The sequence below is a fragment of the Heliconius melpomene genome, chromosome 10 (genome assembly GCF_056956725.1).
Source record: "Heliconius melpomene rosina isolate 202511_hmr_F chromosome 10, ASM5695672v1, whole genome shotgun sequence".
NCBI classification, from domain to species: domain Eukaryota; kingdom Metazoa; phylum Arthropoda; class Insecta; order Lepidoptera; family Nymphalidae; genus Heliconius; species Heliconius melpomene.
This window is the reverse complement of record NC_140398.1, coordinates 17,466,118-17,484,360: the sequence shown is the minus strand read 5'-3', so window position 1 is coordinate 17,484,360 and position 18,243 is coordinate 17,466,118. Positions and strand designations below refer to the sequence as shown.

General features: G+C 33.7%; 1 protein-coding gene across 7 annotated transcripts in view; it reads right to left on the bottom strand.

The window, feature by feature from the left end:
* Positions 1–18,243, bottom strand: part of HisT (Histamine transporter) — a 40,381-nt gene that overhangs the window by 17,070 nt on the left and 5,068 nt on the right. For 3 of the 7 annotated variants that reach the window (XM_085192182.1, XM_085192181.1, XM_085192183.1), the window contains exon 2: positions 17,499–18,102. In XM_085192182.1, the coding sequence (XP_085048308.1) occupies positions 17,499–17,852 (354 nt within the window). In that variant the 5' untranslated portion in view covers positions 17,853–18,102. Of the gene's footprint in view, positions 1–6,770; positions 7,258–17,498; positions 18,103–18,243 lie in introns of those variants that run through there. The other 4 variants (XM_085192185.1, XM_085192186.1, XM_085192188.1 and 1 more) reach the window with 4 other exon arrangements.

Below are 18,243 nucleotides of genomic sequence, written 5' to 3'. Positions count from 1 at the left end.
TTCGCATTAAATACACCACCAATTAAGAATTCTCTCAGTTCTCGTATAATTTACATGCCAATAAAAGGCAACTATAAAAATATTCAGATATTAAAAGATTAGACGGTTAATTATCTCAATGAAAAGATTATGAATATATAAGTCCAAGGTAAAAACATGAACATTATCAACGTAATATTTTTTTTATAGTTAACTTTTGGCTCAACCCAGGCATCGAATGCGGGATCATCTCTAGGTCTTTTACGACTGCCCTGTATATATTATAAAACTATTTCAAGTGTTTATATGTTATATATAAAATTCTTCCGTTCATTTATTTACATTCATTGCCTCAATACCCAGATGAAACTTCTGGACTTGCAAGGTAGATTAGAGAGTGTAGAGAAGCACTAAGAGAGGATTTCTCGAAATTGGTACGAAAGCGGGAATCAACTTTTTTTAAATTTTACGTATTAAAGTCCACGTAAAGTCAGGGCAACTGCTAGTCTAATATAAATAACAAGGAAGCAATAAAGTTATTACACATTAGGTATAACGAGATGATTATGATTACCAAAATGGTTCTTCATGTTAATATGTAATTTGTCGGTAATTTTCTATGATTAGATAGTTAGATGTGAGTAACGTTACACGACATGTATGTTTAACCAATTTTATGAAAAAATATATTGAAAATAAAAAATATCGTTGAAATTGTCGTCGTTTCATGGAGGATGAAGGATATTCGGGCACAAGAATTACAGCGCAATAAAAATAAGGCATGGATAAACACGTACATAAATATAGTACGTAAGATTCAGGGCAGCGTCTGATTATAAACGCGACGATTGTCAGTTCGATTCCCAATCAGGGGAGTAAAATATTTTTATTTCCTCGCTCTGATAACTAGGCAAAGCGCAGCCTTCAGGTTAACCAACATTCAATGCCTCGAAAATTCGACGGTGCATGAGGAACGGAGTGTCTTAACATTAAGTTCCCTCTGCCTACAAAACATAATACGCAATACTACGAGATTTTTCATAGTTCAAAAATATTTCATTATAAATTCTATTGAATCTGTTTCATAATGTTCAATCTATATCATATTTATTTTAACATTTAGTCTGACAACGTAAACGATAACATTTTCAAACAAATATATTTTTATATAAATAAAGCAGGTGCATTTGTGAATACAAATCATTTTGATGACAGCCAGTGTGATCAATGCTGACCTAATTTGGAAAGTAGGTACAGAGGGTGGGAACGAGAGTGGGAGATATTACTGTACAGTACCTTTGACCTTTTTTTTATTTTACTAATCTGGAAAATTTAGAGAAAATGGGTGATATGATTCCATATTTTATATTCTTGTTAATCTATAAAATGTTTAGAAAAGTATATTTTACCATAGTGGGACTTGGCAAGGTGGCGATGGGGAAAAAGCGTGAAGCTGCAAAAAATCTTATCTAGTGACTATCGATTCAAATTCAGATAAAACTAGTTTTGCATATATTTAGTATTCCGATCGACGTTGTAGGGTCAAGTGCAAGTCCTCTGATCTGAAAGGCAGATAACGGTGAGATGGGATAGGAACCTGACATTAGATATTACTTACTATTGAAACTAGTAGTTACCACGTGGATGTCATTTTATATATGGGACACCTTGATTGTGAAGGTCCTAGGTTCAATTTTTGGTAGGAGTAATATTTAAATCAATAAGTCACCTACTTCAGGTTTTACTATTATAAGATTGGCGTAATTGGGTATTTGGTAGGGTTAGGTATTTGGCTCATTTTAGCAACAAATCGCAGGAAATGACACAAGACAACGTACAACCGACGTTATTGGATGTAGAAAACCGAAGTTTACCATGTACATTGAGAAATGTTTAAAAAGGAAATTAGGAAATACCTAAAAGAAAGGAAAAATGTAGGGATTTTTTATAGTCCACGTAAGCAAAGTTGCGAGAAAACTCATAAGATATTTTTTTCAAATATCTATAACTAGTTATCTAAGAAACGTCTATGTTATGTATATGTAAGTATTTAATAGTACAAGTGTACTTGAGCTTAGTTAATGCGTAACATAAAGGCTTGGTTTAATCAACTGGGTCTTAAACTGGAAGTTGAATATGCCTAGAAAGGGATTTTGTAAATTTAAATCCATCTCAAGGATTTAAATCCGGCTCCTCTAGTGATGAAACGAGTTATTCTGTGATATCCTATAATTATGTAAATGTATTTTGGAAAAGTTATCTTTCCAAGCCACCGAGTTTCTATTGACGAATCTATCAATGGCCACAATAGTGTGATGACATCATTGCCCAGCCCAATACTACTAATACCTAAGTAATAATATATTTTTTGTATGTTTGCTTTATTCTGTATATCAGCATAGGCAAAAAGAACTTAGTGAAGACACTCTATCTATAATTATTAAAAAGGAATATATTCATTGTTGATAAGATTATTCATAAAGCTTCGCAAAGAAAATAACATTTATTGATATATCGCTTATAAAATCTTAATATTAATTACAAAATGACCACCTTTACTGTTTTCAGAACGTTTATACATAATTAAAAGTATTGTTTATAGCATATATACTATTGTTTATATTGTTATTCTGTCACGCTAAGATGGATTGATTGTTTTTGTTGTCGTATAAATTCTACAGGTTACTGATTTTATTTTGTTTCTTTCAACTTCTGCTCCATGCATAACGAATTAGGTACAGAGAACCTAATGTAAAAACACTCTGTTCTCCATTTTTTGCTCGATTGGCTCATATACATATATAGCAGGGTAGGCAGAGGGATTCGAGTGTTAGTACAATCCATTCCCTAAACACCGCCTTATTTTCAAGAAATATCGTGTTGAGTAGCAGAACTCAACCCTACACTTTGTCTAATTACTAGAACAATAATTATTCCTCAGTATTTTATATAACATTCTAAAACTAGATGAAAATATTTTAAGAGGCGCGAGTTCTAAGACTTAGCTAGAATATTTTTAGAAACGTTAGAAATATTGTGTTAATTAAAATTTTCACGTAACAATTGTTCTCTGGTGACCTGTTTTAAAAACTACTTTTAATTTAACATTTACAGCACCAGCCTTATATTGTGCATTATATTGTAGTTAAGTCATAGTAGTTGCAAGCGCGTCAGTTGTAGGTTCAATTCTCAAACGTAAAACACGTAAAATAGAAGCCTGAAAAGCATACGGAACCTTCGATATCCAAGTCCAACTCGAACTTGACCGCTTTTCCGTTTATTTTCACCATTTTCATTCTCAATATGATCAATAATGATACGAAAATTAGGTATACGTCAAAACCAGATCTTTATAATTCTTAATTTTACTATAATTCAATTTCAATCAAAGTTCAAAGGTCAGGGCAGGTTCGACTCCAGTTGTGGTCAATTTTTTTTAGATCGCAGCCTCAGTGGGCGAATAAAGGCTATTTTATTCGTGACCGTAACTAATTTACGCTGCTTTATAACATTAAATAATTTATTCGTTTTAATGTTGCTTGCGATCTTAAATGATTATTATAGGGATTCCCCATTTACCACTTCTTTTTTTATTAACATTTAATTTTTATATTCTTTGAATACATTATTAAATATGTAGAGGAGCTCCGGAAACACATCATCTAGGGACCGGTTGTATATGAAATATACCTATCGTTTCTGAATGAATCACAGAAAATGCAGAAATTTGGGACTTCCTTTCTTAAACAGCAAGAAGAAGTGTTAAGTTTCGCCACGCCACCCAACACGTCACGTGTTAAACTAAAGACAAATAATAATTTAATTAAACGTCATATTGAGCTTTGGGAGTTAACGTCCAAGCTCCGTCAATATTAATCTTCAGTGAGGTCTTAGAAAGTTACTCAATTTGCAACTTAGAGATACCGTCCTGGATATAGTATTAATAATTTTGTTGATAGAATGGCTTTAGATAAATAAGGATGCTTATATATTTTATACTATATATTTCTACAATATGTTCTAGACCACCAATATTGCCTGATATTGCCTATAGACCTATAATTAATTTATAGAGTTTGTAATAAGCATTTTAAAAGTTCCTAATAATGTTTACTAATTAACAGAAATTTGCAGTATAAATAAAATTATTAGAGTTTATTTTCTTCTTTAAGCTTCACTCTGCCTATAAATCTAACCCGCACAATGACTCTGCCTATCCCGCTAAATGCGGGGTACAGCGTGAATATATAATCAAAGAAATTAACTTGCATACAGTGACTTGTAGGCAGTCACAAGGACGCTTAAGATATGTAAATAAGATTTTTCATCTCCAGCTTATTAGATCTATTCTTGTCTCTCGGGATTAAGCTCGTTATCGAACAATTTATGTCCACTATGGCGCTATGGGATACAATTTTCTTAAAAGGCAATTTTCCTTATAAATGATCGAATGTTGTATTATAATTTAGATATGTTTGACTAAATGGAATGGTTATTTACATTTTTTAATAGAAAATATAGCTTTACGCTATATCCCACACAGGCAGGCATAGGTAGGCAAAGGGAATCTAATGTTAAGACACTCCGATTATATGTTGAGTTGCGGAACTGAACGCTACGCTTCGCCTCAAAATCAGATAGGAGAAATAAAAGATTACATATTTCATTCTCCTGAGTGGAAATCGATCCTACAACTGTCGCGTTTACATTTATTTATGCTCCCACGTCACGACTGTCGCTTTCCTTTTTTGATTAAAATTGTTTATGAAAAATATAGCACAAATAAATACACGTTATAAAATAAAAATAATGATTAAATTTAAAGTAAGAAGCATACGTTTTCATAGAAATTATTTATTTACAGACATTTTTAATAAAATTGAACAGAATAAGTGTTGAACGGAGTGTCTTAACACTATACCAATTTATGATGCTGAATTGTTTAGTTGGAAGCGCTAATCTCATGAACTATTCATTCGAATTAAAAGTTATTTTTATTTAGCACAGTCGGTTTGTCGAGGAAGTCTGTATGTAATATCATCACGGTCACAGTTACTTTTCGCTGTGTGTCATACATAACGAGAAGTTCCATTTCCATTTGACGACGGTGGCAAAGCGGCTTCATAGTTAGATATAAATAAACTTAAAAAATAAATAAACATAGTTCAAAGAATAATAAAGCTAAATTAAATAAAGTGTCCCAACACGTTATATAAAAAATATAGAAAGTTATTATAACAGAGTAATGTATAACTTAATTCTCTCTGCCTACTCTACAAAATGTAATAGTTACTTGAATATGAGATGGATCGTTGAAAATGTCAAGTGTCCATCTAGAATTCTAAGTATAAAACTATTTAAAATTCATTCTAAGCTAAAAAGCTATTTAAAGAATATCGCAATTAAGAAGTGCAGAATTCAAATCTGATAATCAAATGCAAGGGGTTGTGGCTTCAAATCGCTAAACGGCTTAGAACAGTTTAAAACCGTCGTGGCAAAATGGTACAGATTCTGACTGTATACGTCACGGTTATGGGTTCAATTCCGCAAAGGGTCCAGTTCCACTAATACACTCTTTTCTTGCTTTAATTTTCTTTTCACGCTATGAAAATTAAACCGAACTAAACTTATAAAATGAAATTCCTTAGTAATACTGAACAACAGCCAATGTCATCCTTTGAACGAATTTCTTACGCTCTATCAATTTTGTTTACATAAATATTATTTATAAAAAAACACTTTATTCTTTTCGAACTGAATAAACAAATGATAAATAAACTTCGATAAAAAAATCGTTGTTTTTTTTATAAAAAAACATAGTTAAATGAAATAAATGACATTCATTGCAAACAATTATAACTTTAAATTTTACCGATCGCATAAGATTGTGATGATGTGTGTGTTAGTTAAGTCTCACGTTTTATCCCGCATAAGCACGCAGGGACGACAAACATAAGACCTTGAGCCTAAGAACCTTGGACTAATTTCTCCATGATTTCAAGACACTGAATGGTGGAACTCAACGCTGCACATAGCTTACCACCACATTATTCCTCCGAGTGGGGATAGAACCAACACCCATTACGCTTATAATACGACGCAGTTCCACCGCCCCACAATGGCCTCGAAGTAATAAAATAACAAAAAAACAGTGTATTTAAAAAGTAACTGCTACATTATATACGTTAGTTAGTATGTAGAATATGGAAATAATGACAAACATAAAAAGTTACTATTTATATACTATTTTATCTTGAAGTATTTAAAATTAAGACGCTGTCATTTGAAAGACATCAACATGATTATTTCGTTAGACGTCCATTTAGGAAAATGTTCAAGTGATTATATCTTCAAATCGGTCTGTAAGTAACAACCGTCGATGCGCATACAGCGCACAGCCTGACCGTAAGCGCGATGGTCGTGGGTTCGATTCCTACCTGCTCTGGTAACAAGAGGGCGCCTCTCAACACACAATGCCTTGAAAATTTTGCGGTACGTAAGGATAGCAATGTCTTCACATTTGTTTCACTCCGCCTCTCTATTATTCACGGTATTCAACGTTATGCAAACTAAATAGCTAACTAATGAAAGTTTATTTTCTTTCTATACTCTGCGAAACACTGGAGATTGATAAAAAAAAGAATCGCAAATAATAATTGGTGTTGTAGGTACTTACATACATAAAAAACATATTATATTATACACTGACCAAATTGAGAACCTCATCTGTTTTAACTCTGTAAATAGCGACTAAAACCTGTAATAAGCATATAATTAGTTAAGGTACTTACAGTTTTATCCAGCAGATAACTTCCCGGGAAGATAAGTGGTATGTAAGTTATCATGTAAACCATCGAGGTCCAGTACACGGTGATGCTGTTAACCCCATAGTACTTTACCACCGCGTCTTGTATTATACTGTACTGCAACCATTGCATCGCATTCGTGGCTGAATACAGAACGAATATGAACAGAACCAGCCATCTGATCGGATAAGCCTTATATTCAACGGGAGATTTCTTCGGGGAATCCCCTAAGCCTCCCTTCTCAGCCACACCGTCCATCACGCTGCCGCTGACTTCTAAATTCTTTAAATCCGTCATTCTTCTTTGTATTTAATTTAAATATGGCACATTAATAATTTTATAAATATATATTTTAGGCTGTATATATTATTGTCTTAGGTTATAAGTATTATTGTCAAATTTCCCGCGTATTTTTGCTGTAACGACGAACGAGGTGTGCGAGACGCGCGGCCGCCCGCACTCGACTGTTTTCAATTTTCCTCAATCACGCCTAACGCTTCCTTTGCACCCTAGTGCTCTGATAACCGAGAGAAACATACCATATACACATATACATATATTAAAAACATATATAAATAATCGTGAATCGCCAGTTATATTATAATACTTAACTAAATCCACGGATTAAACATTAAGTAGATTATATAAATTAACACCTAACCTTTAATCGATTAAGCTAATATAAAATCAAGTAAAAATATGTGTTCGTGAGTATACTACTTATGTTATGTAATAGGTACACATCGAAAATATAAGCAAACTTTAAGTTTGCAATAAAGTTGCGATCGATAGGCACTTTGGAAATTTTATTTGTAAAGGTGTATAGAAGATTTATATCGAAATTCAGCTCTGTGCGAAAAAATATATCAACATTTATATCATAAGACAGGTTCTTTTTCAATTAGGCGACTTTAAAATATATTTTCATAAAAAGTTTTAGTTCCACTCTGTATCCCACAGGGTCCGGGTAGGCTGAGGGAACACACCGTTCCTTACTTACCGCACATATTTAAGAAGTTTTCTGTTGAGTAGCGGGGCTTAACGGGGCACTAATATCCCAACTCAGGAGTTCAGTTCTTATTCGATAAAGACAAAGTCTTTAAATTTAAAGTCATTATCAACATCATTACTTTAATGATAAAGAAATGGGAGCTTTTAGTAAAATAGTCAGGCAATTATGTATTTTTATACTTAACTTTATTTGATAACTTAAATTACTTATAATTAAGTCAATGATTAACCCAATGAGTATATTGTATGTAATAAGTTCAAATGCACTGAAGAAAGTTAGTTTTAATAATACATTTTTCAAAAAAATTAATATTATGTTTCTAATATGTAGCGGAAGAAGAGAAAGGAAACATATACAGATTCTTTCCTCTTATAAAATCGCTGATTAAATATTCAATATTATTTTCAGTTTGATACCACCTTCCAACCTTGAGTGATCTTACCAGACAGACGATTAGAAGTCTAACAAAGTGATCTTATAGGTGGTCCGGTTTATACTTTTAAATTAAGAAACTCTAAAAAGAACCGGTATCAAATCTATTCTCTAATTCTCTAATAAAATTTTACTCAGAATGTTTATAATATTTAGTTAAAATTTTCAAAAAAATAAGTGTAACTTTATATACGCGTAAGCTAAAGTGGCCGGCATGGCAGGTGAATGTGAAGCGCTCATTTCCCAACTCGCCGATATGGAACACTTCCAAAACAATGTCATACCGGCAAAATGTACATAGAATGTACATGTTTTAGTTTGTTTATACGTTGTTTAAATTCTATAGTAGGTAGGTACTATTTAAGTGTTGTTTTAGGTGGAATTTCCTGTGGCTTTATGTTTAGTTCTTTTTTTTAGTTCCACGCTGGACCCCCAACTTCTGAACTCCCAAACGACGTGAAATTGTATCCCACATACAGCAAGGTAGGAAGCAAAGATTCAAGATACTCCGTTCCTATCGGATCGGACATTCCGTTTACTTGCCGCCCAATTTTCAAGACATTGTGTATCAAGTGACGAAACTGAACGCCACGCTTTGCTTTCCTCCCAAAATGAGAATTATTTATTACCCCGAGTGGGACTCGAACCCACATTCATCGCGTTTACAAGCAATTTCAAATTTATTAATTTATTTAAAACAAGGTTGCCCAATCGTTAATGGAACTGGGCACAAATTTTGCATCAAAAACTGTCTGCGGGCCGCATATCAGTAGGTATTTTTATTGTCGTAGATCTAGAAATTTCAAAATAAGATTTTGAATTTCCAGGATTTATAGCTGGATTGTGCAACTGGTCAGTGTTCCTTGAGTAGTCTCTTAATTGGCAAGTGACTGGAGATGGCAGTCAATCGTACGATTGACGATTACAAGTGGGTAGCTATTCTTCGCGGGCAAAAAATGTCCTGGCTTTGGGGTTGGGGTTGAACAGCCCTGATTTAAAAAAAATACTATAAATAAACGAAGGTGTTATGTTTTTTATTGAAAATGTAGGTACTAATCTCTAAAATGTCTCTAAAAATGTCTTAGGGTGGGATTTAGTATATAGGATAATTTTATTGCAATTCAATAATATTTTAAGCAAAACTTCTTATATATACTAAAGGGAGAAAAGGCTCAGTACTTTGTTTTATATAGGCATACAAGCTGTCACTATACCGACAAATCAGCATTTTATACAAAAACTAGTCGTCGCCCGCAACTTTGTTTTGTTGGCTTTAATACTCGTACGTAAGTACGTGAATCCTATATACTATAAAAATATTATTAAAATACAAAATTTATCACTATAGACATGGTAGTAGAAATATTTCTGGTCTTTGCTAGTTTGTGCCCACCCCACAAATCTAGTATTCTGTCAGAAGTTTTACTAATAAAAAAACCGGTTAAGCGTGAGTCGGACTTGCGACTGAGGCTTTCGTAACAATTTCAGCGTCGATGGTATGTACACTGTAGAACTCATAAAAGTTGACAAACTTAAGCTAGCGGGCATATGCATTATGCACTCATTTTGTTTGAAATGAACTACAAATGTAAGTTTGTAATAATTTTTTTCAATGAAATATTAATAAATTATTCAAAACCTGGCCTCTATTACGTCGAGACATTCATTACATGTAGCAAAGTTCAAAATTGCGCTGTATCTTATAACCAGAGCAAAGATATTAAAATATTTTTTTCCCTGAGTGGTAATTAAAACCCATAATCGTCGCGTAGTTAGACGCCGTGCTGCTACGCTGCTATGACCTAGTGTTTATTTTTTTACTTTTATTAATGTAAAAGTTTTTAATAAGCCTTTATATTAAAAGGCGACCGACCTGACAGGCATCTTTTCTTACTTATAAAACAACTTAGGCAATGTAACTCAAAAAGTATGAATTCATCACTTTTGTGCTTCGGCGTCTGTAACAAAATTTTCGTCTTCGAAGTTTACCAAATTTTAGGGTTAGCGCAGACAAAAGGATTAAAATACAAGAACATTAAAAATATATTTAAAAAAAAAAAATCTTACTTTCTTGTTGTTAAGATATGATGAACACAAGCTTTAACAGATTCCAATATTGAATTTATACAATTCAGGTTAATTATTGTTTGAATGTGAAAAGACCAAAAAGTACCTACTGTCTTGGCATACCACTTTCGCGTCGTATGTACATTGTCATCAACCTCTTCATACATGAGATCTCTACTATCTATATATATGTACATAGATGTATGGAGAGCAGAGGAAGGCTATTATCTCATACTTTCTAAATGACTTCCTTGCCTTCTTCTAAATCATCGATACGGTGTCCTCGAAAGTCAATCAAGGTCGCACACTGTCTCTCTTATCTACTCACTCTCATCCCTCCCATCTCTCTTCTTTAAGAAGGATTGTATGATTTTGCTATTGCTATAAAAAAACTGTTTTAGTAAAATAATTGTTAAATTCCCGTATATAATTTAACTTTGTACATATTCACGCAAACTAAGTCGCGGACGAACACTAGCACAAAATACTTTGTCTCAAGTTCCTGTCATTCCTAAGATATATAATTAAACTGTATGGAAAGTGGAAAAGCGTCTTCAGCAAATTGCAGAGGTCGTTAGTCGAGCAGCTGTCTCGAAATTGCTCCATAATTAGACGTAATATATAAGATAGAGTGAGAAGCGTTTAACTATAAATGAAATAAAATTTGTCCCTGAGGCCGTAGTGGTGCAGTGGCGCGAGCGTATGACTGTAAACGCAATGGTAGTGGGTTAGACCCGGAATATTTTTATTTTCACGATCTGGTTTCAAAGGCAGTTGGATGGAGTGTCTTAAACTTAACACTAGGTTCAAAAGTTCCCGGAATACAGCCATCTCGGCCAAAATTAAAAAAAAATACATTTTTCAAAGTTCTTTTTTACTATATTCCTATTACAAACCATTATCTTCCCATTTCATACATATGATTAATGTCAAGTCCACTATGGGTTGACTGGTGCAAGTATTAAAATGAACCGCTGCCCTCCTCCGAGACTAATCTAAAGTTAAAATGTTTGTCCAAGCTTAAATAAACTTCACATTATATAGGAGGACTGTCATTTTGAAGTAAATATAAGTTTAAAAATATATATATTTCCTAATTTTAGATGGTGGGTTGGATTCCTACTCGGAGAAAAAAAATATTTAGTTTGAGTTCAGAGTCAATAGAGTCAGAGTTTGAGAGTCAATGGGATGAAGTGTCTTAGAACTAGGTTCCCAGATTCGTACGGGATACAGAGTAAAGCTAAAAAAAGATGTGATTAAAGCAGCAAAGCGTGACTTTCAGCTCCACTACTTAACTCGCAATACCCCAAAAACTGGCCGGAAAGTAGACTGTTTGAATACTAGGTCTCCTCTCAGGGATACAGTGATGTATCACTGTATCCCTGCAGGGCAGAAAAAATCCAGACAGATCTGTAGATCTGTCTGGATTTTTTCTACATTAAATCAAAATAAAAAAACTAAAAAATCAGCGCCTGTGAATTTCTAATAGCAATTACTCAAGAACTGACTAAAATCATCACAAACGCCTGCCCGTTTCCTATTAGCTATATATCTCGTTTGTGCTAGCGTCACATCTGTCAAGCTGTAGTACATCTATACTAATATAATAAAGCGGAAGAGTTTGTTTGTTTGTTTGTTTGTTTGTTTGTTTGTTTGTTTGAACGCTAAGATCTCTGGATCTACTGGTCCGATTTTCATTGTTTTTGTTTTGTATAAAAGCTGCATTCTTCCGAAGTGCTATAGGCTATATAACATTACATTACACATATAAACTAATATATTTTAAAATACTTTCTAATTTGACATGCAATTTATTCTGCCATGTTAATAACAACCGTCGCGTCGCTATGCAACCGTTACCGCGACATTTTGATATTCATCCTTAGGAAAATAAATATAATAGTCACTTTTAGCATTTTATCTAGATTGAAATTATAGTTTACTGTATAACATTCTAATAAATAATTAAGGAGATGTCACTGATTCGGAATGACCTAGCCTACGGGCGGCATAGTAGGCGAGTATGACCGACGCGAACGGGCAGATGACGTTGACGGTTTTATAAATTTTCATACATTTTCGAACTACGTGACATTGGCGAAATGAATTGTGCTCAACTGGCACGCTCGAAACGCCATATTTCGAGAAATCAATCAATCATTTTCGAACTATTGTAAATGTTTATGTAATTATTTGCTGTTTATAATTAATTTAAATTACACTTTGGTTCTCTTCTTATTTTATTTGATATTGCTCGCTAAAATTATCCTACTTAATAGAGAGAAATGTTTAGATATTTCGTAGAGTCGATATCTATGTACGCACGCACGGAAAACTTTAGGTACTTTTTCTAATATTGAGAATACCTATCCTTTAGTTACTTTTAATCCTATTGTTGGTTAATTTCAATAACTCAGATATTTTTTTCTAATAATGTGTATCTACTTATTATTCTTTTGATTATTTAAGCTTATATTTTCTTACTAATTCTATTGAAAATTGAAAATAATTTCATGAATATATTTAATAAATATTCTTATAGTTGAAGCAGGCGTAGCCGCGTCCGGGTCCACTAGTTGGGTAATAAATTGTAAGTTTCACCGTTAGTTGACAACCTGCTAGTCAAAACGCGATTACAAGACATATGGCATGGAGGCTTATCTGTGAATAATGGTGCTGTAGGAATTATGAACTACTGTAGTAGATCTAGAACAATGTCTTTGAAATGAACGAAAGTGGTGGGCGGAGTATCTTAATACTAGATTATCATATTATAAGACAAGATTTAAAATTCTCGCATGTTAATTGCCTTATAAAAACAATATATAAGTATATAAGATAGGGAAGCTGCTGCAGCTTTATTATTTTCAGTTACTGACTCTGGTAAGAAGGCAAGGGTGATGTAGAGTTCTTCAGTTCTACCACTTCCCGAATGCCTTTAAAATTAGGTGAAAAATGGGGAAGAAAGCAGATTTTATATTAGAGAAAAGCGGGATTTTTATCTGTGGAATTGTTAGTAACTTATTAAAAAAAAATTAAAAAAGAATTCTCAAAGTGCGTGGAATAACTCTCGAAAAGCGGGACAATGTCTGTCCAGCTCGCGACATTAAAATTTGGGGCTAAAATTCAGGACGTCCCGAAAAAATCGATACTTCTTGTAACTCTGGAACAGAGTGTCTCAACACTAAATTCTCCACTATTTAGAAAAAGCGCAGAGCTACTCATACAAGTTAAACATTTTCATTTAATCTGTCAACAACATAACTCAACCTAACTTATAAACCTAATTATTAATAACAATACAAGATGAAAACACGCCTAAAAATGAAATTCACACGTACTAAGCCATTCAAGCTCCAGGCTTGGCACTTTTGCCGCCATATATCATCCTGCTAACCATTGTGAACGTGGTTGTTAGGTTGATAGATAATGGATTCTTTCAAACACACATTGTGTTTTAAATTGTGTCGGGATATTAAAATATTTTCACATAAATTTGTTTTTGTAGCGCCGGTGAAAAGGTTTTGGTATATGATAGTTGCGGGTTCCCATTAGTTTATATTGAAAATAGAATTTTTTAATATTTTTTTCCTATTTGGTAGAAAAGGGGAAAAGAAATATTCTCCTTAAATATATCCCTCAATGGGAATCAAACCCACAAGCTTCTGACGTCGTTGGAGAACTACCCTCAAGCGCGAAAGGACTTAATTAAAATTTTAGTAACGCTTTAAATTGAACCGCACGACACTTCACCCGCAATATATCATTCGCAACAGCGCGGGGACTACATCCGTTACACATCCACATTTCTCATTACCCTCCTGCCACAGATAATCTATCTTCTTCTATGCTATACTACATGTTTTTTAAGCAACACTACACTAGTAGTAGCTTAAAGTCTTATAATAAAACTAGGCTCGCTCGCGGCTTTGCCCGCTAGAACTACACAACTATTTATTTATCAATCTGAATTACTTTCGTGAACAGCTGTAGCAGTTGTAATATGCAAATCCAAACTTTATATTGATATAACTTTTTGAGATTGACGTGCACAGACAAACAGACAAACTGCTATAAATGTTAAAAATCATTGTTTTAGATTCTCTTACATTGACAAATGTGGTCAATAATAGATTTTCTCATACAATTTTGTACAGACAGCGATCGGTCAGAATTTTATTGTAAGTATAGATTATGATTATGTAATGTAATGTAATAGATCATGAATATGTTGCAAGTTCTGGAGTATCTGGTATGTAAATCTACTTAAAGTTACTCCCGAAGCGATATCATGCAACAGGAAATGGAGTTAACCAAGTGAAGTGCGTTTAATTGCAGTTCCTTTAAGTTTGCATACAAATGTTTAAAACTAGATATTTGTTAAAGTTTTAAGTGCTATGTTTTTTTTATTTATTGCAATACAAACTCTTTATATAGTTTCACATTACATCCTCCATATAACGGGGTAGACAGAGGGAACCTCGTTTTAAGACGCACCGACCAAATTTCCAGTCTTAGGAGAACCTCTAGGACCTTTAGTCACCAGAGCGAGAAATGGTAATTCATTAATCCGGGTGGAAATCAAATTCAAAATGTCGCATTTATAATAATTGGGCCTATGTTACTTTAATTGTACCTATTGCAGCACTGTTATAGGAAATGTACGTAACATTCTCATTAATAATTATTAGCATCTAAAGTGAGGTTATACTATATTATTGTAGCTCCAGTCCTGTGCTCTTGGAAGTGTCAATTGAGCAATCAATTCGCCAATGTCACATTGAATGATATTAAACATGAAGAAATATTCAAAGAAAAATACACGGTCTTAAGATTTTTTTTGAGGTTCACGCTTTGTCGCCGCATCTAGCATAGTAGGCAGAGGCACTTAGTGTTAAGACACTCCGCCGCTCACACACCGCTTAATTCTCCGTGCATTGCGTGTAAAATGAGAGAAACGAACGCCGGCGTTTGTTTTGATACCAGACCAAGTAAATAAAATCCATTCCTGCGAATGGAAATCGAAACCACAACCTTCGAACGTACAGTCAGCTATGGTGCCGCTTCACCAGTAGGGCCTTAAAATCCATGTACCTATGCTATAATATATTCAAAATTCATCTCAACATCTACCTAACGTAGCATAAACCTGAAAGCGTGCCAGTGCATGAACTTTGTGTCAAAGGATGTTCCCGGAAATTATCGTTACAATACAATTTGCGCCGAAACATATTTTAGATCCTGTACATAGCAGAAAGTTAAGACAACGTGTTCCCATTAAGACACTTCCGTTCCCCACTTTCCGCCGAAATCTGGATTCGACATATAGTGGCATAGCGTGTCGAGTGACTGACTCGCCCGCACCGCCGCGCTTTTACCTCATTACCAGAGAGAGGAAAGGAAATTTTAAATACTTCATTTTCTCCAGTGGGAATCGAACCCATAAAATCGGTCGATTTTACAGTCACAGATTTGTGCCCCTGCGCCACGACTGGCCTCATTTACCATAAAAAATTATGAATTCATTATTTTTTTATGGTAATTACTTTTGAATGAAATTGGCACAAACAGTCATTATCAAAAGTCATAAATTATCTAACACCTGAACATAAAGAACGGATATTCTTTTATGTGAAAAAGCTTAATTAAAAGCCAAATCCTATGTAATTATCGTAAAAATATAGTGTTTACAAAAGCAATTAGTTTTATATTGGACAAAGCTAATAAATAAAATGGCGTGGCGATTGTAAAACTCTTATACTTTATAGTTAAGTAATATAGGATTATACGAAGATAACTATAATCCTTACAGTCGTTCAAACGACAATATCTTATATCTATATATATAAAAGGACTTGTCCTCACTGACTGAGGTAAGACGCACGCACAGCCGTAACCGCTTTGCGTAGAAACGTGAAATTTAGACAAAAGTTTACTTTCGTGATCTGGACATCCACTAAGAAGGGATTTTGATAATTTTTAACCCTAAAGGGGTGAAATAGGGGTTCAAAGTTTGTATGGAAAAAAAATTAAATCGGCACCGATTTTTATAAAATTTGAAATTTAGATTTTTAAAAGTATTTATTTGAATACGTGTTTCATCGTTTTCTAGAATTCTCTCCCTAAGGGTGCAAATAAAGGGTTGAAAGGTTGTATGGAAAAATCTTTATTTCGGCACCGATTGTTTTTAAATCGTCACCAATTTTTATAAAATTTGAAATTCAGACTCTTAAACGTATATAATTAAACAAATGTTTCATGGTTTTCTAGAATTCACTCCTTAAGGGTGCAAATAAGGGGTTGAAAGTTTGTATGGGAAAATTCTTAAATCGCCACCGATTTTTATAAAATTTGATATTTAGACTCTTAAAGATATTTAATTGAACAGATGTTTCATGGTTTTCTAGAATCCACCCCCTAAGGGTGCAAATAAGGGGTTGAAAGTTTGTATGGAAAAATCTTTATTTCGGCACCGATTTTTATAAAATTTGAAATTTAGACTCTTAAAAATATTTCATTGAACACATGTTTCATGGGTTATTAGAATTCACCCTTAAATACGCAAGCGAGGCTGCGCGCGTCCGCTAGTCATTCTATGAAACAGTGAACAGCTGACCTGATAACACTGTAGATATCATGTGTAATTTCACATAAATTGAAATACTTGAACTGATAATAAGACTTAAAGTACGAAATTTTATATGAACGGAAAATTAGAGAGAACCTTATTCCGAATATTGCGGAAAAATAACTATTTGTAACGTTTATTAACTAATATTTTAGAATCCTGTGTCAACAAGCAACCGGTGTCGCTGTAAAAGCCAATAGGGCTAACAGCATTAACTTCAAAACTAAAAATAAAAAGTCGCTGCGCCACGGCGTCCTTTTTTTTAAATCTCTTCTTGTTTTATTTATTGTAAATCCTATTATGAAATGATTGCAAAGTAAGTCATTGTAATTAGTAAATTAAATTTAATTGATATTTTAATATATCATATCATGTAATGAGGTCGGGGAAGAAAACGTCTTAATGGGGACAAAATGTCTTAATACAAGGTTCTTAGGTTTCCTCTGCTGAAGTTCACCCTGCTATATGCGGGAAACACCGTGAAGCTAAAAAAAATAACTGTTAGTCTTCTTCCAAGTTCCTGTTGTGTATCCCAATAAATATATTTAAAAAAAATATAATAAATAAAACTCACCGTTTTATCCAGCAGCCAGCTACCAGGAAATATTAAAGGCACATACGTGATCATATACACCATAGACGTCCAAGACACCACATTGCTTCTCACACCATAATACTTCACTATAATGTCTGAAATTATCGTATACTGGGTCCACTGAAGGGAGTTTGACGCGGAATACAATACAAAAAACACTAGCATCAACCATCTAGATTTATATACTTTATAACCTTCGGAGTTCTCCATCATGAGACCGTCCATAACACTGCCAGCTACATCACTTTTAGGTTCTTCCTCTGAGAGAAATAGTTTTGTATTGATAGCCGAAGATTTTCGTATCCCATTTTGTGTGTTATCACTATTTGTCATTTGTGAAATTTAAGCCGACAATGTTATCGGCAAAGATAGGGATCGGTGAGGTTGATCTTTAATCTGTATCTATCTTTATTGGACCCGAATTGACTAATCTAAGGATTACTCTATCAGTCTTGTAGTTTAGAAATAAGTAAGGTGATAAAATTTATACGATTCGCACTGTTGTAAGTTCACGGCCGTTTATTATTTCAGAAGTACGATTATAATTTTGACGAAGTGTCCAGGGAGTGATGCCATCTCTTTCCTTTTAACAATAATAGTATAGGTTAGAATGAAACGCGTATATTTTAATTGTTGCCTTATGACACGTGTTACTGGTAGGTTATATGAATACGTGGAAAATTACGTGGATAATTAGAGCGATCACCGCAACTGCCTTTTAACT